At 41.3% G+C, this 22,714-nt stretch overlaps 1 protein-coding gene across 1 annotated transcript in view; it reads right to left on the reverse strand.

Annotated features, from left to right (window-relative positions):
• ARSB (arylsulfatase B) overlaps window positions 1-22,714 on the reverse strand; it is a 161,440-nt gene that overhangs the window by 134,992 nt on the left and 3,734 nt on the right. The window contains exons 2-3 of the mRNA XM_070468597.1: window positions 9,783-9,969; window positions 4,960-5,150 (exon numbers count right to left, since the gene is read on the reverse strand). Of these exons, the coding sequence (XP_070324698.1) occupies window positions 4,960-5,150; window positions 9,783-9,969 (378 nt within the window). The remainder of the gene's footprint in view (window positions 1-4,959; window positions 5,151-9,782; window positions 9,970-22,714) is intronic.

A 22,714-nucleotide genomic window follows, 5' to 3' on the forward strand; every position in this document is an offset into this window, starting at 1 on the left:
CGCCTCTACTGCTGCTCAACACACGCATTCTCATCCAGCCCAAAAGACCCACCGAACCTCCGTGCTCCTCCAGACCACGGTTAAGGGAACCCCAGCAGATGCTCTGCCCAGCTGGGGAGGAAGGTCCCTGGGCTAAGATGTCTGGAGAGGAAAGAATGATCAGGGACACCTGTGACTTGGCAGTGCAGTTAGGGTCTGAGTCTTCAGAACAAGACCGAGCCCATGCAACCAGCCCAGGTCTGGATGGGGAAGGATTAAAAACTGGAAGGCTACAACAATTTGCAACCCACATCAAGTTTAAGAGCCAGGAAATGTCACACTAAAAACCTGTTTTGTTTAGGTTTTTTTTTTCCCTCAAAAAATCAGAACCTCTGATAACTCCAGGCCCACACTCCATCTGACAACAAATGGCTGGAGTACGAGAAACAGAGATCCCACCCACCAGGGCTCTCCAAGTTCCCCGTCTCTCCACCGGCCTCTCTGAATGGCTTACTTACTTAGGGTAGCAGCCTGGCCCTTGTTTGTGACTCTGATCTGGATTCTCTGCAGTGGGTAGGGGTAGAAAAATTATGGAGGGAGCCCAGTGCTTCAGGAGAAACATGCTTGCCCACATCATTCTGGTCAATGTGGCAGTACCCATGGTGAAGGAGAGAAAGGGGAAGGAGGGCAGGTCATTTCCAACCGGAAAGTGATCCGGGGCGGCGAAGCTGGGGTGACTGGTGGAAGAGTTCTCATGACCACACCAGGGAAAAAACAATGATTCTGGGACCACCATTCAGGGGTCTTATAAATAGCCAGAATGGAAATCATTGGTTAAATATAGCAAAAAATTACCTAAAAATCTTTCCCATAACTATTCCTTAGTGGCTAAAGACATGGCCACTGCTCTTAAGGGACTAAAATGATGAAACTACAACTATTTCCCCATTTTTCCAGTGGCCAGGCTCCTGTTAGTTCAAACAGAAGAGGCAAATCTGAGACAAGAAAGGGAAAACAACCCCTGGGAGATGCAGTCTGCCTTGGCCTGTGACTGTTATAGGCCCTGCAAAGCCCCCCGTTACCTACCCATTGCACTTCCCAGGTGGCGCAGGGGTAAAGAATCTGCCTGCCTATTCAGGAGATGCAAAAGATGAAGCTTTGATCCCTCATCCAAGATCCCCTGGAGTAGAAAATGGCAACCCATTCCAGTGTTCTTGCCTGGAAAATTCCATGGACAGAGGAGCCTGGCAGGTTACAGTCCATGGGGTCACAAAGAGTAGGATACGATTGGGTGACTGGGCATGCGTGCACATGCACGCACGCGTGCACACACACACACATACACACACACACTTGTCAACTATATCTTAACTAATGAGTAAAGATAAAGGTGGTCCTTGAACAAAAGAAGTCGTCTTTTTCCCATTTCATCAGCAGTGATCTAGGGCCATTTAGTGTGCTGGCAAACAGCCTTGTACACATCACTATTTCTCTGGGTCATCAGAGGGAGGCAGAACGATAAACAGTGTAGCCCATTTAATGGGGAGAGGCCCAAGGTACCATAGTTTAGAGTATTTCCATCTAATATTGCATGGGCTCCCCTGGTGGCTCAGTGGTAAAGAATCTGTGCCCTTTTTGGATTTCTTAGGTTTATAAATTGGTATCCTAAATGTGAATCATCACCCGATGTTTAGGTATTAAGTAACAATATGACATTATTGCCTAAAGTTATTAGCATATTAAAATGGTGCTAAGGATTCATTTCTCTTTCTCATTATGCTAATTTCAGTGAGGAAGAAAGCCTTATTTTCATTTCTTTAGTATATTTTCCTAATTTAAAGTATAACTTTTAAAAAAGCATATGATACGTTTTTAAAGTGTTATTCTTTGACTTTCAAATTAAGACATTTCCTCCCAAACTGTGGCAGGGAAAAGTGAGTGTCTACCACTAGAAATTCACACTTGCTTTAAGAAACTGCTAGTAGATGAGGTGTGTGAGAAAACATTTATTTTTATTCTGCAAAGTCTGGGGGGGGGGGGGGTGGCTATTTTTAACAAAATGATATTTTGTGAATGTGTTACTTTCACGTTGTAGTGTTAGTACTAAGGGGATTAACCTGCAGGAGAAAAAAAATGACATTCCCTCTCAGCACTGTGCAATGGTCATTAGCAATTTCTCCCTGATTCCAACACCATGTTTCTGTTATAAAATAGCTCCAGATGCTCTTTTCCCTTGAAGGGCTCTTTAAAATAGACACATTTTTAAGTCAGCTTGTGGACACCTTGTATTTCTTTAACAATTTCCATCTTAGAACAAGTTGTCCATGTTGCAGATAGCACAGAGAAATTAGCACAGAATTAGATTCAACTTGGAATAAAACAATGAAAATCCTGGAACTGGTGGGCTGCACCCTTTTATTGAGAATGGAAAACGTAAACACCTGCATTTTACATCATAAACTTCCCAGGGCTACTACTCAGCTATTGATTACTTCATTGCTGTGTTTCTGTGCTTCACACTTGACCATGAGGATCCCAAAAAGGCTGGATTCTGCTTCGGAATATTTCAGTCATTGTAGGAAAAGAACCACCTCTCACCTGGCAATTTCCATAATGCTACCAAGAGCAGCACCAGACTCATCACACCAGTTTGCATGGCTCGTGAGCTCTTAGCACCTCCAGTTTCCCTCTGCTCCTGCGCCTTCCCCCATGGCACCAGTTAAGACAGTTAAGACAAGGTGCTTCCTCTTGTCTGCCTACTGTTACGGGCACTGGGAGAGGACACTCTATTGTTCCTTCATGGGAACTAATTTTTATTGTAGTCATATTATAGTTGTTACACCATTAAAGTAGTGACACAGTGTGAACCTGTAGAGGGCAGCTGGCTTCCGCCTGCCCTCTGTGCTTGAGGGCAATTGGCAGAGACTTCATGGCAGGACCACTGATGGGAGCCGGGGTGGAGGGAAAGTAAGGAACTGACAGGCTCCCACCCCAGACCAGTAAACCACAGTAAGGAACTGACGGGCTCCCACCCCCAGACCAGTAAACCACAGTATTTGGAACTGTGGCACTTCTTCCAAGCTTTCCAGAGGATCCCAGTACACTGTTAATGCACTGTATGTTGGAACCATCAGGCTGAATCACACTGGGGCTCATCACCTCTGGTCTGGAATCTGAACTGTGAACTATGGAGGGTTGTTAGTGCACTGAGCTCTCGAGTTAAACACCATGGTTTTAAGTTCTAACTCTGTGACCTTGAACAAGTTCCCTCACTTCTCTAGCCCAGTGGGCTTATCTGTAAAATAATGCCCCACCTCAAACCTCAAAAAACAGGGACCACAATTCCCTCAAAACTTTAGCTCATTCTTTCAGTCTTCAACCGTATATATAACATGCCAAGCATACTGAAGAAAACTGAGAACTGAAGCCAATTATCCAGCAGCTATCTTTCCAACTATCTGAATATTGGTATAGACCCAGAGTTTAAATACACATATGTCTACATGTTTGAGAGAATGTTCCAATTTCTTCCATCATCCCCAGGAAGCATGGCCACTCCAAGTGGTCAGCAAGAAAGAATAATAAAAAATCAAAAGTGGGGCAAGGCTGAGGACAGATATCAGGAAACATACTCAATACTGAGTTAGAGGAGACAAAGGCAGAGACAGGAAGAAAACAATGCCAAAAAGGGAGTCAGCAGCCAGGTACCAAGACTGTTGGTAGATAAACTGTGATCCATATTGAGAACCTTCAGTAACTGCCAAAGAGGCAAAGTAGAGGCAATTAGAAAAACCAGATAATACTACACATTTTGTAATCTACCGTGTGAAGTTCTAATTTTGAGGGCATGTTAACACAATTCTTAATGAAGCCATATTTTGAGCCTAACATCTGACAACACAAGTATCTGACCCAATTTTAAAGGCATTTATAAGCTAAATCTAGAGAAAGCAGCTTAAGCTTCACCTCGGGAGGTTAACTTTAGTTTAACAAAAAGAAAAAATGTTAAGGCTAGTCAGACTCTTTTTCCCTGAAAGTAAATCAAAAGATTTAAGCACATGACATATACAAATAGCTTCAGTATGGTCAATGTGAAAAACAGGCTCACTCGTGTACCGTGCTTATAGATTAGAAGACTCAACATTGTTAACATGCCTGTTATCCTCAAGTTGGTCTACTGATTCAATGAGACCCAAACCCAAGCAGACCCCTTTATTTTCTTGGTAGAAACTGGCCAACTCATTCTAAAATTAACAAGGTGATACAGAGTATCTAGAATAGCCGAGATAATCTTGAGGGGTTGGGAAGGTATGGAACTGGCCCTGAATCTAAAGTTTGTGGGTCTCTAACAGAAATTTTGCCATAACACCTCATTTTGCACCTTAAGCCTATCATTTTAAAAATAAAGTCAACTTACTAATTACTTACAACTCATGTACATAACACACTAAAACAGTGAAACTCTATTGGCACCAAAACACTACATTCATAGCATTCCTCAAAGTGTGATCTGGGGACCACCTGCAACAGAATCACCCTTAAAGAACTTCTTTAAAATATTCAGATTTCCCTAGACCTAATGAATCAGACTTTTAGACGTGAGCTCCAGGAATTTCTATTTCTAACAAGCTTCCCAGGCTGATACTGATGTACTCTAACATTTGAAAGTGAAAAAAAAAAAAGTGAAAGTTAGTCACACAGTCGTGTCCAACTCTCTGTGATCCCATGGACTGTAGCCTGCTCTATTTCTCTGTCCATGGAATTCTCCAGGCAAGAAAACTGGAGTGGGTTGCCATTTCCTTCTCCAGGGGATCTTTCTGACCCGGTGATTATACCCAGGTCTCCTGCACTGCAGGTATGTTCTTTACCAACTTAGAACTTATTAGATTGTTTCCTAAAAGACAGGGGCCTCTTCCTATGTTCACCTGAGCAGATGCTATCTTCACAAGAGTTTGAAATCAATAAAGAAGCAAGATTTACCTTCTCTGGTGGGTGGTTGGTTATCAGGGCTGTAGCCCTTTCAGTAAATACGTTTGTTGAATACATATTTTTATATCCTGTTGCAACTTCTTCACCATCTCGAAAATCAAGAGCACATCGTGTGACATTCAGAGCGTCAATTAAGGTACACCGCTCATGGGAGTAGTAATCTTCACTACCTAGAAGATATCCTACAACAGAAACGGGAGATGGAAGTAGTCAGCATAGCATAAAACTTGTTAAACAAATGGAGATTTCAGCATTTAATTGCCTAATGCAATTGATTACCCATGACAAGGCTAATCAAATGACAAGGCTAATCAGAGCACCATTTTTAACATCTCTATATTTGCCAGCATAAGGCATTAAAATGTTGTTGTAAAAAAATTAAAATCCATCCTTCAATCTTTAGAGTGTACGCTCTATTGTATAACTATCAAAGTGAGTGATTTCAAGTAAACATGGTTTTAAAAATCAGAGGTTAAATTCAGCAAAGGTGATGACATCTTAAACATTTAAAGCTATCTAATGGCTAAAATAGCATGTGGTTAATGTGATTTGTTACAAGTTTTTACTCTGAGGTGATCACATAAATGAATGCAGGATACAAATAACACTGATATTGACCTTGGCCTATTGGCTTCAAGGTTATGTCTAGAAGGAGCGCTTGGAGGAAACATCTTCAGTCAGATGCTGACACCCACTGGTGAGAGACACAAACTTTTCTAAATGGAGGCTCTCTAAACAGAACAGAACCAAAAGAGCAAACTAACGTACAGCACTGTAATTAGATTTTTCTACCTACAGTGATCTCAATTTTGTTCCAAATCTAAAAGACATCTATCCCTCAATTTAGACTTACACACAGGAGAAAATGGGTTTTCTCAACTTTACTTGTTTCTGCAAATGTCCCATATTTTCCAAAAATATTAAAATAAGTTGCACTGCATGTTGTTGGATTCTATTTCTATGAAACACTCAGAATAGGCAAATCTATAGAGACAGAAAGTAGGTTAGTGGTTGCCTAGGGCTCTCAGAGTTGGGGGAAATAAGCAGGACTGATAATGGGTATGGGTTTTCTTTGGTTGGGGGGGGTGATGGAAACGCTCTTCATTTGCATTGTAATGACAGTGGCACAATCCTGTGAATTTATTAAAGATCAATGAGTTGTACACTTCTATTGAGTGAACCTATGGTATGTGAATTACACCTCAATAATGCTATTCAAAAGAAATAACTGTGCTGGACTCTGAGCTATTTCCTGACAAACCCTGCTTATTAATATTAAAATAAAGATGAGAGACTTTACTGGTGGTCCAGTGATTAAGACTTTGTCTGCCAATGCAGGGGGTGCAGGTTTGACCCCTGGTTGGAGAGCTAAGATCCTACATGTCTCAGGTCCAAAAAATCAAACCATAAAACAGAAGCAATATCATCACAAATTCAATAAAGACTTTAAAATGGCCCACATTAAAAAAAAAGCTTTAAAGATGATAAAATTGATCTAACCCTTTCCTCAGCTCTGAATATTTCCTATAACCACAATTAAAAGCTTTACACAGCTTATATAGCATGTGAATTCATTTTTAACTAATTTCTTCCTTTTCCATGATTCAATAAATTCAAGGTCCTGAATATAACAAATAACTTGGTCTCAAGATAACTCTTTAAATGGTAATCTTTTATCCTATATGTATAACAGAAAGGGAAAGCCAGTATATTTGTTAATTAATATGCAATAGAATAGTCAAAGCTATGGTTTTTCCAGTAGTCATGTATGGATGTGAAACTAGGACCAAAAAGAAAGCTGAGTGCAGAAGAAATGATGCTTCTGAACTGTGGTGATGGAGAAGACTCTTGAGAGTCCCTTGGACTGCAAGGAGATCCAACCAGTGCATCCTGAAGGAAATCAGTCCTGGGTGTTCATTGGAAGAACTGATGCTGAAGCTGAAACTCCAATACTTTGACCACCTGATGAGAAGAACGGACTCACTGGAAAATACCCTGATGCTGGGAAAGACTGAAGGCAGGAGGAGAAGGGGACGACAGAGGATGAGATGTTAGATGGCATCACTGAATGAGTTTGAGCAAGCTCTGGGAGTTGGTGATGGACAGGGAAGCCTGGTGTGCTGCAGTCTATTTGGTCACAAAGAGTTGGACACAACTGAGCGACTGAACTGATGTAATAGAAAAATAAATGTATCCATGAAAATAATTTCAGCTCTTATATGCATAATTAGAGGGGTTAGGGCACTGGTGTTCTATTTGGGGTTAATAACTATTGGTAACACCTTGAGGAATCACTTCAGGTTCTTTGTAAGTATAAACAGTTTTCTATCATTTGGGAAAATACATGCAAAGGATATATTTGATTAAAAGATGTATGAATTGTAAATATTAACAAGTTAGTACAGATGAAAGGATTCTAGAAATCAGACTCTTCATTCACATAGTAGATCTGTTCACAGACTGGACTGAACTGATCTTATGCAACCCTGTGGCCAGTCACATGGAGCTGTTCTCATCTTAAGTGAAGTTGCTCAGTCATATCTGGCTCTTTGTGACCCTGTGGACTGTAGCCCACCAGGCTCTTCCATCCATGGGATTCTCCAGGCAAGAATACTGGAGTGGGTTGCCATTTCCTTCTCATCTTAGCAATCCACAAATTTGACCTTTCAGGCTGAGCCTAAAGAAGGTGGCAGCTGATGCTTTTTGGGGAAAAATGAAAAACTACTTTTTGAACAATTAAAATCTCTGACTGCTATATTTAACAGCTTCATTAAGATATAATTCACACACCATACAAATCTCCCAGTTAAAGTGTACAATTCAATGGTTCTTAGTGCACTAACAGAGACGAGCAGCCAGGCATGATAATCTGACTGTTTTTTACCAGGACATCTAAGTCTTCCTAGTGATAATAGCTCATGGTCATCATGCCCTCCTTGTCTGCGAGTCTCCCTTCCATAGGAATGTGAGGTGTCACTCTGTCTAAATCCAGTTAGGCTTCTTAATTCTCATAAATGGTTTTTTAATAAAAACAATTAAATATCTATAATTCTTCTGGTTGCCAGAATATAGGTATTGACCCATCTTTTTGCAAAGGCCTGATTGAAAATTGTCAAAGGATGTAGAGGCTGTTTTTTCCTCTAGAATTTCCAAGATGACAAAGAGGTCTTACATCCAAGTCCTATTTTTCAATGGCTCTTTAAGGATACTGAGGATATATCCAGGTTCACTAAGAAAGAACGCATGAAGAACTTCCCTGGGGATCTGGCAGTTAACACTCTGCACTCCCAATGCAGGGAGACCAGGCCCAATCCCTATGCGGGGAACTAAGACCCCACATGCCACAACTAAGACCAGGCACAGCCACCCCACATGCCACAACTAAGACCAGGCACAGCCAAATAAATAAATACATACTTAAGAGAAAGAAAGAAAGAAGGCACGGTGATTAGCAATGTCTGCTAGAGAACAGAGATGGAACAGGACACAGTCTCATGTCTGGACCCTTGCATCTCGACTTTAACCCTGGTTCCAACAAGGCACTGCAGAGCTGTGATTGCATTGATATGGCCCTCGATCATCGCTTTAACCAAAATGGACTCGGGTGCTCTGGCTCTAGCTTCAGTAAAAGACAATGCTTCAAGAAACATCTACAAGACAACCACTACTTTGTTACAAAAATGATGTTTCTGAGGATGCTGTCCACCTTACTTTCTCCCAAAGGAGAAATTTCTCTCAGGTCTAAGAGCCAGAAAATGCTTTACTCTTCTTGAACATCTGGTTTCCATTTAACTTATAAATAATATGACTCTTATAGACTGCTTTTTTTTCCCTTTGGACATAAGAAGTCTCAAACCTCGGAGTTCAATGTGAAGTCCACCTACAGCCATGCAGCTGTTCTGTTTTTTTAATAATTCAGTGTCATGCAACTATTCCATCTTTTTCTACTCACCCTGATTTTTTATTCTATTTATTTCTTTAAAATTTACATTCAGTGTGTGTTCTGTTTTGGATACAGGAGGTTGTAAATAAATGAAGAGACAAGTGAAAAGTTGGTAGCAAGCTAAAGGGCTAGACAGATAAAACAGAATATTCTAACTAGACAGAAAGCAAAACATGAAAAGAACTTGATAGAAAGATATATAGCCCCTGGCAATATAAAGAGATAAACAGGTTGTTACAGTATGGTTTGTAATAGGTTTAGAGAGAGCATATTTTAAAACAAACTATAGGCTTTACATTTATTTTTACAGGGCTATCACACCCATAAAATACTTATTACTTCTTATCTCTTCTATTAACATTTGTTATTTACCCTCCCATTTTATTTATTTACTCTATCTTCCCCAATTTAGTGATTTCAAAAACAGATCTCACAGAATGGGGAAAGGATACCAATGGAAAAGAATCTTTTTATCTCCAGGAAAAACAAAACTAAACAAAACCTTTGAACACAGTTCATGAGGAGAAAAGAATATTCTGAACTTTTGTGAAGGAAATATTCTTGTATTGAGTTTTGCCTGAAATTTTTTTTTCAAGAAATCAGTCTGTATCCCCTTTTAGTCATAAAGTTCTCTCACAGCACGGTGGTCTCTGACATGGAGACAGCAGACTCTTCAGAGGACACCGTGTGGTGAAGAACCCTGGTGAAGGTGACTGCCGTCCCAGCAGGCCCTGAGCTCACCGCCACTTCTGGGGCCCCACAGTGGTCCTGACTGATGCATTCTGTTTTCAAGTTTCTGCTCATTTCACTTGTTTTATGAGAAAGCTGCAGTTGGTCTGCGCTGTTACAGAAACATGTGCATTTCCATTACCAAAGTAGGTATCAAATCCTCGGCGTGTTGGAAGACATTCTTTCCGGTACATTCCCAGGTGCCATTTTCCAACCATGTGGGTAGCATAGCCTGCTTCTTTTAGAAGCTGGGGCAGGAGTTTTTCATCCAAAGGAATGCAGCTGGGCTGACAGGGCCAGATTATTTGATGCTGTAAACCTGTGTGGATCTTAAAAGACATAAACATGAAATTATGGATTAATGATGTTGAAACATTCTAAACAAGCAGATAAAGGGGTTGCCTAATTTATTGGACATATCTGTGGACCTGAATGTTTAATTCTGTTTCTGTACTAGTTTAAGGCATTTCTAAAGGGCATTTTTATCACTTATTCAAATAAGGTAATAGACATAAATAAGATTTTGAAAGAAATGAATAAAGGCACTCTAACAAATGTTAGATAGTTTCTACAAATATTTGTCCAGGAATTATATTAGAAACCGTTAACTTAAGTCTTCACTTCCTACTTCAAAAGGGTAGCTATAATATGAAGTATGGATCTATCAAGGAAAAAGTGTTCTAATTCCTATGCATGTGAGAAGTTGGTGTTTGATTAGAAGCTTCTATAATTTTTCAAGTCTTGAGTTTTTAAAAGGGTATAATGAAGGTGAGGATTTGCATTTCTTATTCTACCTTATAGAAACCATAATTTCAAAAGACAGTGACCCCTTATCTTCAACAAAGGAGGCAAGGATATACAATGGAAAAAAGATAACCTCTTTAACAAGTGGTGCTGGGAAAACTGGTCAACCACCTGTAAAAGAATGAAACTAGAACACTTTTTAACACCATACACAAAAATAAACTCAAAATGGATTAAAGATCTAAATGTAAGAACAGAAACTATCAAACTCCTAGAGGAGAACATAGGCAAAACACTCTCCGACATAAATCACAGCAGGATCCTCTATGACCCACATCCCAGAATTTCAGAAATAAAAGCAAAAATAAACAAATGGGACCTAATGAAACTTAAAAGCTTTTGCACAACAAAGGAAACTATAAGCAAGGTGAAAAGACAGCCCTCAGACTGGGAGAAAATAATAGCAAACGAAGCAACAGACAAAGGATTAATCTCAAAAATATACAAGCAACTTCTCCAGCTCAACTCCAGAAAAATAAATGACCCAATCAAAAAATGGGCCAAAGAACTCAACAGACATTTCTCCAAGGAAGACATACAGATGGCTAACAAACACATGAAAAGATGCTCAACATCACTCATTATCAGAGAAATGCAAATCAAAACCACAATGAGGTACCATTACACACCAGTCAGGATGGCTGCTATCCAAAAGTCTACAAGCAATAAATGCTGGAGAGGGTGTGGAGAAAAGGGAACCCTCTCACACTGTTGGTGGGAATGCAAATTAGTACAGCCACTATGGAAAACAGTGTGGAGATTTCTTAAAAAGCTGGAAATAGAACTGCCATATGACCCAGCAGTCCCACTTCTTGGCATACACACCAAGGAAACCAGATCTGAAAGCGACACGTGCACCCCAATGTTCATCGCAGCACTGTTTACAATAGCCAGGACATGGAAGCAACCCAGATGCCCATCAGCAGACGAATGGATGAGGAAGCTGTGGTACATATACACCATGGAATATTACTCAGCCATTAAAAAGAATTCATTTGAATCAGTTCTAATGAGATGGATGAAACTGGAGCCAATTATACAGAGTGAAGTAAGCCAGAAAGATAAAGACCATTACAGTATACTAACACATATATATGGACTTTAGAAAGATGGTAATGATAACCCTATATGCAAAACAGAAAAAGAGACTCAGATGTATAGAACGGACTTTTGGACTCTGTGGGAGAAGGCGAAGGTGGGATATTTCGAAAGAACAGCATCAAAACATGTGTATTATCTAGGGTGAAACAGATCACCAGCCCGGGTTGGATGCATGAGACAAGTGCTCGGGCCTGGTGCACTGGGAAGACCCAGAGGGATCGGGTGGAGAGGGAGGTGGGAGGGGGGATAGGGATGGGGAATACATGTAAATCCATGGCTAATTCATTTCAATGTATAACAAAAACTACTGTAATGATGTAAAGTAATTAGCCTCCAACTAATAAAAATAAATGGGAAAAAAAAAAAAAACAAAAGACAGTGACCAACTCTTCTTTAAAAGGGAAAATGGCCACCCACCCCCCAGGTTAGGAGAGGTTCATACAAATCTGCCGAGGGGGCAAGCGCCACACACCAGCTCTAAGAAATGGTCATGTGTTGAGTCTTGGTGTAACATTAAAATAGAATGTCTACAATTACATGAAAAGGCCATTAAAATAACCCTCCCTTTGCCAACTATATGTCTGAGGCTAGACATTCTTTAACAACTTACCAGAACAACATACAGTTAATCTTTTAACAACTGGGGGGAAGGGGCACTACCCTCCGTGCAGCTGAAAATGTGAGTATAATTTTACAGTCGGTTGCATCCAGGGATTTAACCAACCACAGGTCATGCAGCATCATAGTACATATTTAGTAAACAAAATCCACATATAAGTGGACCCTTACAGTTTGAACTCATGCTGTTCAAGGGTCAACTGTACTGCACTGGTTGAACACAGAGGCAGATGTAATGTAATAAACCAGCTGGTTTCTATTCATAGAAAACATACAAAAATATAAAACAATGATCACTCTCCTTGCATAATTCCCTTGTTTTGGAAAACACAAAATAGCATATTTTCCCTAAGCTATTTATGTTAATATGTAATAGGATTATTATTGTCATTTTTCAATGAATAAAAAATATTTAAAATTTTTATGTTAGTTTTTAATATGGTACAGTTTGAAAAGGATAACCACATCAACATAAGCTCTCTGGGGTCTTCAATTTTTAAGCAGGTACATGCTTTGTTTTAAATTCATGGCAATAAAGATATGAAGTAAACACAAAAACAAAACAAAAACCTTCAAACACAATTAAAAAAAATGTATTACAAACTACTTACTATTAAATAGCTTTCTCATAAACTTTGACATTGTCTTGAATTTCATTTTTTGTGTGCCTGTCCAGAGCCAATCCTTTTGGAAATGTATTTGCTATTGCTTGATTTCATGATATCTTTCCATGCTCTCCTAAAAGGACCATGTGGAATATCATAAATGTTAAAGCAAGTTCATTTTGAAGGTGATATGTTTGCTAACTTGATAGTGTGATAATGGCTTCACGGGCACATCTATAACAAAACTTATCAAACTGTATACTTGAATTATATGCAGTTTATTGCTTCCTGGTGGCTCAGCTGGTAAAGAATCCACCTCAGTGCAGAAAAGCCAGGTTCGATCCCTGGGTTGGGAAGCTCCCCTGAAGAAGGGGCTACCCACTCCAGTATTCTTGCCTGGAGAATTCCATGGACAGGGGAGCATGAAGGGCTACTTTTTTCCATGGAGTCGCAAAGAGTTGGATATGACTGAGTGACTAACATCTAGTGCATGTCAATTATACCTCAATAAAGCTATTTATTTAAAAATAAAAGCGAGTTTAAATTTTCTATTCAGATTTTGTGCCCTCCCTAGGAATAACTGGACCTCTACACTATGCTCCAGATGCCCTTCATTTGCCCTCCAAATCCCCAATTTGCCTTCTGTCCTGTTTTCAGCCTGGGAAATTGACCTACCAGGACCAAATCAAAGACCTTCTGCACCTTCTGGTTCTGAGGGGTTCAGTCAATGGCGAGCCCAGACAGGGATTGGAGGGAGGGAAGAGATGCATGGCCCAAGTGGCCAGGTTATCTGTATCCTGCGGGCTGTTCCAAAAGTGGCCTTCTCTACAGGGTTCTCTGTTCCCAGGTTCTGGTCTCTCCTCTTCCTTTTCTTCCCTTCTGGTCTAGGAGTAGTAACAGCTCCAGCTGTCATACACTATCTCCTTCTGTTTCCCCAACATATTCACACCTTTTAAAACAGCCCCTGGGCTGGGACCTTCCTGGTGGTCCAGTGGTTAAGACTCCAAGTTCCCATGCTGGGGGGCGGGGGGCAGGTTCAATACCTGGTCAAGGAGCTGAATCCCACATGCTGCAACTAAAAACATAAAATAAAATAAAAATAGTCCCTCTGTGAATAAACTCTCCTAAATTATCCTAATTAGAATATGCCATCTCTTTCCAACTGGGATCCTGACTCATAGGGATGTGACTATATCCAGGCTGAGAGAGGGAAACACTGCTCTCTAAACATACACAAGCACGCACACACACACATACACACACACACACCTCTCTCAAATAATAGGATTCTGTCCACGGTTAACACTAGAAGTTTACTCAATAGAAAATTAATCCTGGCTTCAAAAACTTCATAATCTATACTAACCGGCAACAGCAGGGGATAAGGAAAGATAATATTTTACGGAGTTCAAAAGACCCAGTGGAGATAAACATTATGCGCCAATTTTTTAAAATGGAAAGTTCATCCATCACTTGATCTCCGGTCGCGGTAAAGCACTGCCAGGGGACGCTGTGTGACCTGCTTTTCCAAGGCCGTGGGCACCACGCCAGGTGGTCAGCTGAAGCCTCCTCTATTATCTAAAATCCTATGGAGCAGGGAATGTTCTTTTCAGTTCCTGAGAATTTATTCGACAGAGCATTTTTATGGCGTGACTCGGGGAGCGGAAGCCAAAGTCTGGATGACAGCCAAAAGCATATTTTTGGTTTGTTCACACACTGTTTGAAGTGAGGAAGCTGTAGTGTGTAGAGAGGCTGTAAACAGGCAAACACAGACCTGCACTCGAGTTTAGCACCGAACTATAGAGCCACGCCACGCTTCACGGGGCAGGATGGAATAAGGTGCCGAGAAGAATCAAAAGAAAACACAAGCATCCCCTTGGCAACACAACAGCATCTGAAACAATGCCATGCTAACATCTGCCTTCAGTGTTTGGAGAGCAGGCATTGAGTGGAGAGGGGCCTACAGATAGTATAGGAGGCTCCAAAGAGGTTTATCTCTCTCTGCAGCTGTCTCTTCTTCATTAAACAACGCCTCAAAAAACAGCTTCTCCCAAGATTGTACTTGAATGTCAAGGATTTCCTCCACAAAGGCAAAGAGTCTGCAGAGTTAGTCAAGGACCTGGCTTGTTTCTGGGTGCTTTCTGTGAGAAAACTGCTGGGAAATCTTTGTTTACATATTTTGCTGCATGTAAAAATGTATTTGACCCTGTAAGTTATTCTGTCCCATGTAGACCTTGAATATACTATCAGGGTGGTCTCTTGAGAATTAAAAAAAAAAAAAAAGCACTCCCCTGGAAGGGGAGGAGAGAGGATGGCTCCCACATCAGAATCTCATAGGCAGTCTATCAATTAACGATCTATTTGGGAGCTCAGAGTGCTGGATTTCAGTTACTCTTATAATAAGCTCGCCCAAGGGCCAGGGAGACCCTGCGACATACATGGCATGCATGTGCGTGCCCAGTCGTGTCCAACTCTTTGCAACCCCAAGCACTGCAGTCGGCCAGGCTTTCCTGCCCATGGTATTTTTCCAGGCAAGAATACTAGAGTGGGTTGCCATTTCTTAATCTATTCTCCATATGATGGAAAGATTTTTGGTTTGTTCTATTGGATTAGCACTTTGACGATGCAGTTATGAATTTCAAAGAGCCAAAAATCTCTTTGCAGGTGAACAAGGTGGAAGTCTAAAGTCAAAACTTGACATGAAAAGCACAATTTTCACGCGTGTATGTACTGGCAATGGCTGTACTGGCAATGGATGCTATTTCTCTGAACTTCAGTAGTGTCGAGATAACGTCCAGGGGAACAGAGCAGGATTCCGCCTGTCAGTCTGACCTGAGCACAATGAACTCATTGCAGCCCTGTATTTGGGCAACACCTCCTGCTGCAATACTTGAAAATTCCAAAAAAATGGGCAGCTCTGCTCTTCCACGTTATACACCAGAGAGCCTAAAGGAGAGCTTCATGACCAGAACACAATCACAGAACATGCTGGGGGCCAGTCAGGAGTTCAGAAGTGCCAGCCCGGGCCTGGGCCAGAGCACTACAGGTTTTAACCACGGCTGAGTACCACTCGCGCCACCTTAGGGTTTATCCCTGAACAAATGGATAGTGGAGAATCTGCTCCCTCCCACTAAGCCTTCTAAAAAGCGGTCAGCTGCCCGCACTGCTGACGCCAAGAGCTACAGAACACACATTCTGTGTGCTGGGGGCCTGGCTCTGCCATCTGGCCTAGTCCTTCAGAACTCGGGCTGCAGAACTGGCCAGTGTCACTGACAGTTTTAAGGGTCTATTTATTTTGGTGTTGATTAGCAAAGAGTGTAAATCTCTGACTAAACCACAAAGGGATGTTGTTTGCAAAAGGAATAAACAAGGCAAAAGCTGTTTCAGTGCCTTCCTGTTTAAATTATAAATCCAGTCGAGAGCCCAGAATGAAAAGGAAGGACAATATGGAGGAAAAAGAATTTTTAGAAAAGCGATATGAATAAGGAAACAGAGTTACCAGACAGTAACAGCTTATGCTCAGAATGATTCTTGGAATAACAAACTTCAAATGTCAACCGACCTAAAAATCCCGTAAGTCAATGATTCATAGTCCACTCAACTCCGAACTTTTTATTCCCTCTTTTCCCATTATTTGGGAAGTAAAAAAGGTAAAAATTAGATTTTTTTAAAAAAATATCTTCAACATTTGCAGACTAAGGGCTCCAGTTGCCCCTTCCCTCTTGGGAAAATGCCTCTGGGCTCAGGCTAGGCTTAGGAAGAACACTTGGCTTCAATAAAGACAAAAGACCCATCAGAGCAAGTCACCCCCCCCCCACCGCCCCCTCCGCTTCCTTCAAGGAAGCCCTGATGTGTTTGTTGTAGAGGGCGGCTGTCTTGCTTGTCAGTATGGAGAGGATGCATCCTTTACTGCTCCCCTCAAATGAGCACAGGAATAGAGGCCAGCAAGTGCTTCCCCAGTGGCCCCAGTGGCCTCTGGACTGCATGCTCCTCTTATGCTCACTCCTTGGATACCTCGGCAGTAAGTCATGAGTGAGTGAGTGTCGCTCACTCGTGTCCTGACTCTCTGCAACCCCCTGGACTACACAGTCCATGGAATTCTCCAGGCCAGAATACTGGAGTGGGTAGCCTTCCCTTCTCCAGGGGATCTTCCCAACCCAGGGATCGAACCCATGTCTCCCTCATTGCAGGCAGATTCTTTACCAGCTGAGCCACCAGGGAAGGAAGTCATATGAACACTCCTAATGTGCGACTGGGCTTCCCAGGTGGCGCTAGTGGTAAAGAACCTGCCTGCCAATGCAGGAGACGTAAGAATGATGGGTTCGATCCCTGGGTGGGGAAGATGCCCTGGAGGAGGGCAGGGCAACCTACTCCAGTACTCTTGCCTGGAGAATCCCAAGGACAGAGGAGCCTGGTGGGCTCTAGTCCGCAGGAGCGCAAAGAGTCGGACACTGAAGCGACTGAGCACCCGGCAGGCAGTGTGTGAACTTTCCCAAACTCCGCCCCTTTCTTCCAGCTCTTGACTCCTCTCTGCCGCACTTCTTAGAGTCCGCGAGAGGCGACCCCGGACAGGAGACGCTGAGGCCCGCCTTTGGAGGGCTGACAGAGACTGAGCGGGCAGGACGTGAGGACTGAGGCAATGAAAAGCTGCAGGGAGGGGAGAGCCTGCCTAGACGGAACCGCTTCCTCTTTCCACAACGCGGCGAGCAATGCCCTCTTCTGCCTGCAGTGGTGAGGTCTTCCCTGCTCACACTCAACGCAAACTAGAGGCGAAAGTCAAGTATCACCCACCATGCTCCCACACAGCCTCCTTCCTAGATTTCCTGTCCAAGGTTCTGCTACAGGCGTGAGTGAAAAGGCGTGAAAGTGTCTCTTGTCCGCTTATCAACGTGATGAAGAGAAATGTGGCATGGGTCCCTTAAGAATGAAACCTTGGCATCATCTTTCATCGCTTTTATCCTCTGCCAAGGTTTATAGAGTCCTGGTGGAGTGGCCCCCTCAGTTCCCAAGGTAAGAATGTTCCCAGATGAGCACCAAAGTTACTGCTTTCTTTTTTCCTCCAGAAGGAAGCGCTTCTATAAAGGCTTACCAGTTTTGTTACCCTTTCATCTTTTTTAATTTCTTAAAAAGGAAGCCAGAGAAATGACCTGTCCACCCTAAGCAGTTAAGACAGTGAGCTCTTTCGGGAAACACACAGGTGTTAAAGCGCTTAGGAAAGTCATTCATCTAGTCGCTCAACATCGGGTGCTTCTCTGGGTCAGAGACAGGCAGGGCAACCCAGTGGGGAAGTCGCCTTGAGAACAGGCAGCCACGCTGAAAATGTGAACTGGGAGTGCAGAGGTGTAATGAACATTTTGTAGCGAATGAAGTCAAGTTGTAAGAATAAGGAAATTCAGGATTTTCAAGTCTTTGGTTCTAACTAAAAGTGGTATACAAATTCTATTAGAAAAGTGGAAGGATTTTTACTTACTTATTCTCCCACTTTTATAAACATCTTTGTTACATGTGTTTATTTTTTTGGTACCTCAGGTGAGACATGAACTCACAATCCCTGGCTTAGGATATGTGTGTTCTCCATTGAAATATAATCGACACATAACAGTATAAATTTAAGATGTGTCACATATTAATGTGATACATTTATACATTAAGATGTGATCACCATTGTACTGATAATTAGCACTTCTATCATGTTATATAATTGTCTTCTTTTACTGGTTGGAATCATTAACTTACAACCTCCTAGCAAGTTCCATGCTTATAATACAATATTATTGTCTGTATCCACTGTGCTATGCATTAGATCTCTAAATCTTATTTACTACCTGTTACAAGTTTGTACCCTCACACAGCTGTCCTTAGAGAGATAATGTGGTACTGCCACAGGATAAACGTAAGGATAAAAATATTCACAGATCATATATCTGAAGATGGTTGAGTATCTAATATATACCAGTGTTGGCAAGGATATGGGGAATTAGAATAGGATTTCCTATTCAAAATATAAGTAAAATATAGATTTTCAAAGATTTTTAAAATAGGGGATGAATGAGTCACAAGACTGTGGGAAGAAAACTAGCCAACGTGGACAGAGACCTGAATTCCAGTCCCTGGAGTACCAGTAACTACTCAGCTCTGCTAATCACCTCTGCTGATCAACCTGCCCCTCCCCTCCATCTAAACTCTGTGCAATTTTCACCAATGTATACAAGCTTTAAAAGTTTCAAACGTGAGGATTCTGAGCAAATTAAACGTCTCAAAATAAAAGGTCAAATTCACATTCCTTTTTCAACAAGTTCCTAGCCTCAGAGCAAGCAGCTCCTGCAACTTGTAAAGCACTGTTGAGCAAGATTAATCTCTCTTTCTACCAGTAGGTGGAGATAGTGAGTAAGATATGTGCTTTTCTGAAGTTAGAAACTTGCTCTAGTGAACGCAAGAGTCTTAAAGAAATTTAGAGCTAAAAAGAGCCTGAGAGCTCACTCCAACTCTCATATATTATAGATGTGGCAAATCATGTCCTTTGAGGTCAGAGTCTGAAGGCTGACATGGCAAAGGCTGAAACCCACATCTCAAAATTCTACTAGTCCTCTTCAGTAAATACTCTTATAAGTTAAAAACCTAAAACTCAGCATTTCTTGGGAATACAAAGTTCAATCACTCAAACTTGTTTATCAGTTTGTATTTTCTAATCTAAAGTTTGATGACTAAGGAAGGGGGAATCTCTACCTGTGCTAAGTTCACAGATAAGACCACAAAGCAGTTCTTTCAAGTATCTAATTTTGAAATAGTCATCAAATTTCCTAATTTTATTGTCTAAAATTATGCAAAACACCTGACTCATTTTGAAATAAAACATGTCTCACCATTTTCACTTTACATTTAACATAGGGAATTCCTAACTTGAAAAGTAGTGGGTTAAATTTTTCTCATCAAGATGTTTAGGAATGACCTAAATGTTAAAAAATAAAAGAGATTATTTAGTAAATCTGAAGCAGCTCTTGCAATGTTATTTTTAAATAAGTCTGAGTAGGCAAGAGAGTGTAATGGTTATAGACCTATACTGCCTGGGTCAAATCCTGATTCACAGATCCACAGCTTACCAGCCCCATGACCTTGAGCAAGTTTCTTAACCACCTCATTGTTTTCCTTGTTATCAAATAGGGATGATAATAGTAGGACCTATTTCATTGGGTTGCTGTAAGACTTAAATGAATTAACACATGTGGAATGCTTACAATGGTACCAGAATATAGCATCTGAGGCCAGTGAGGCTACTTGGCTTGCCCAAAAATATTGACTCTTTTAAAAGAAGATGCTTACCAATCTATAGGTTCAAAGCAATCTATATCAAGCTACCAACACCATTTTTCACAGAACTAGAACAAATAATTTCTCAATTTGTATGGAAATACAAAAAACTTCAAATGGCCAAAGAAATCTTGAGAAGGAAGAATGGAACTGGAGGAATCAACCTGCCTGACTTCAGACTATACTACAAAGTTACAGTCATCAAGACAGTATGGTACTGGCACAAAGACAGAAATACAGATCAATGGAACAAAATAGAAAGCCCAGAGATAAATCCATGTACCTATGGACACCTTATCTTTGACAAAGGAGGCAAGAATACAATGGAGAAAGACAATCTCTTTTACCAAGTGGTGCTGGGAAAACTGGTCAACCACCTGTAAAAGAATGAAACTAGAACACTTTCTAACACCATACACAAAAATAAACTCAAAATGGAGTAAAGATCTAAATGTAAGACCAGAAGCTATAAAACTCCTAGAGGAAAACATAGGCAAAACACTCTCCAACATAAATCACAGCAAGATCCTCTATGACCCACATCCCAGAGTAATGGAGATAAAAGCAAAAATAAACAAATGGGACCTAATGAAACTTAAAAGCTTTTGCACAACGAAGGAAACTATAAGCAAGTGAAAAGACAACCTTCAGAGTGGGAGAATATAATAGCAAATGAAGCAACTGACAAAGAATTAATCTCAAAAATATACAAACAGCTCATGCAGCTCAATACCAGTAAAATAAACGACCCAATCAAAAAATAGGCCAAAGAACTAAACAGACATTTCTCCAAAGAAGACATACAGATGGCTAACAAACACATGAAAAGAAGCTCAACATCACTCATTATCAGAGAAATGCAAATCAAAACCACAATGAGGTACCATCTCATGCTGGTCAGAATGGCTGCTATCCAAAAGTCTACAAGCAATAAATGCTGGAGAGGGTGCAGAGAAAAAGGAACCCTCTTACACTGTTGGTGGGAATGCAAACTAGTACAGCCGCTATGGAGAACAGTGTGGAGATTCCTTAAAAAAACTGAAAACAGATCTGCCATACGACCCAGAAATCCCACTCCTGGGCATACACACTGAGGAAACCAGAGTTGAAAGAGACACGTGCACCCCAATGTTCATCGCAGCACTGTTTATAATAGCCAGGACATGGAAGCAACCTAGATGTCCATCGGCAGACGAATGGATAAGAAAGCTGTGGTACATATACACAATGGAATATTACTCAGCCATTAAAAAGAATTGATTTGAATCAGTTCTAATGAGGTGGATGAAACAGGAGCCTATTATACAGAGTGAAGTAAGAAAGAAAAACACTAATACAATATATTAACGCATATATATGGAATTTAGAAAGATGGTAACAATGACCCTATAGGTGAGACAGCAAAAGATACATAGATATAAAGAACAAACTTTTGGACTCTGTGGAAGAAGGCAAGGATGGGATGATTTGAGAGAATAGCACTGAAACATGTATATGACCATATATGAAATAGATCACCAGTTAAAGTTCAATGCATGAAACAGGGCACTCAAAGCCAGTACACTGGGACAACCCAAAGGAATGGGATCGGGAGGAAGACAGGAGGGGGTTTTGGGATGGGGAACACATGTACACCTGTGGCTGATGCATGTCAGTTCAGGTCAGTCACACAGTCGTGTCTGACTCCTTGCGAACCCATGAACCGCAGCACGCCAGGCCTCCCTGTCCATCACCAACTGCCAGAGTTCACCCAAACTCATGTCCACTGAGTCAGTGATGCCATCCAACCATCTCATCCTCTGTTGTCCCCTTCTCCTCCTGCCCCCAATCCCTCCCAGCATCAGGGTCTTTTCCAATGAGTCAGCTATTCGCCTCAGCTGGCCAAAGTATTGGAGTTTCAGCTTCAACATCAGCCTGTCCAATGAACACCCAGGACTGATTTCCTTTAGGATGGACTGGTTGGATCTCCTTGCAGTCCAAGGGACTCTCAAGAGTCTTCTCCAACACCACAGTTCAAAAGCATCAATTCTTCAGCGCTCAGCTTTCTTTATAGTCCAACTCTCACATCCATACATGACTACTGGAAAAACCATAGCCTTGACTAGACAGACCTTTGCTGACAGAGTAATGTCTCTGCTTTTTAATATGCTGTCTAGGTTGGTCATAACTTTGATTCCAAGGAGTAAGCATCTTTTAATTTCATGGCTGCAGTCACCATCTGCAGTGATTTTGGAGCCCCCAAAAATAAAGTCTGACACTGTTTCCACTGTTTTCCCATCTATTTGCCATGAAGTGATGGGACTAGATGCCATGATCTTAGTTTTCTGAATGTTGAGCTTTAAGCCAACTTTTTCACTCTGCTCTTTCACTTTCATCAACAGGCTCTTTAGTTCTTCCTCACTTTCTGCCACAAGGGTGGTGTCATCTGCATATCTGAGGTTACTGATATTTCTCCCAGCAATCTTGTGCTTGTGCTTCTTCCAGCCCAGCATTTCTCATGATGTACTCTGCATAGAAGTTAAATAAGCAGGGTGACAATATACAGCCTTGGCATACTCCTTTTCCTATTTGGAGCCAGTCTGTTGTTCCATGTCCAGTTCTAACTGTTGCTTCCTGACCTGCATACAGATTTCTCAAG

This window comes from Odocoileus virginianus, chromosome 6 (assembly GCF_023699985.2).
Source record: "Odocoileus virginianus isolate 20LAN1187 ecotype Illinois chromosome 6, Ovbor_1.2, whole genome shotgun sequence".
Lineage (NCBI taxonomy): Eukaryota > Metazoa > Chordata > Mammalia > Artiodactyla > Cervidae > Odocoileus > Odocoileus virginianus.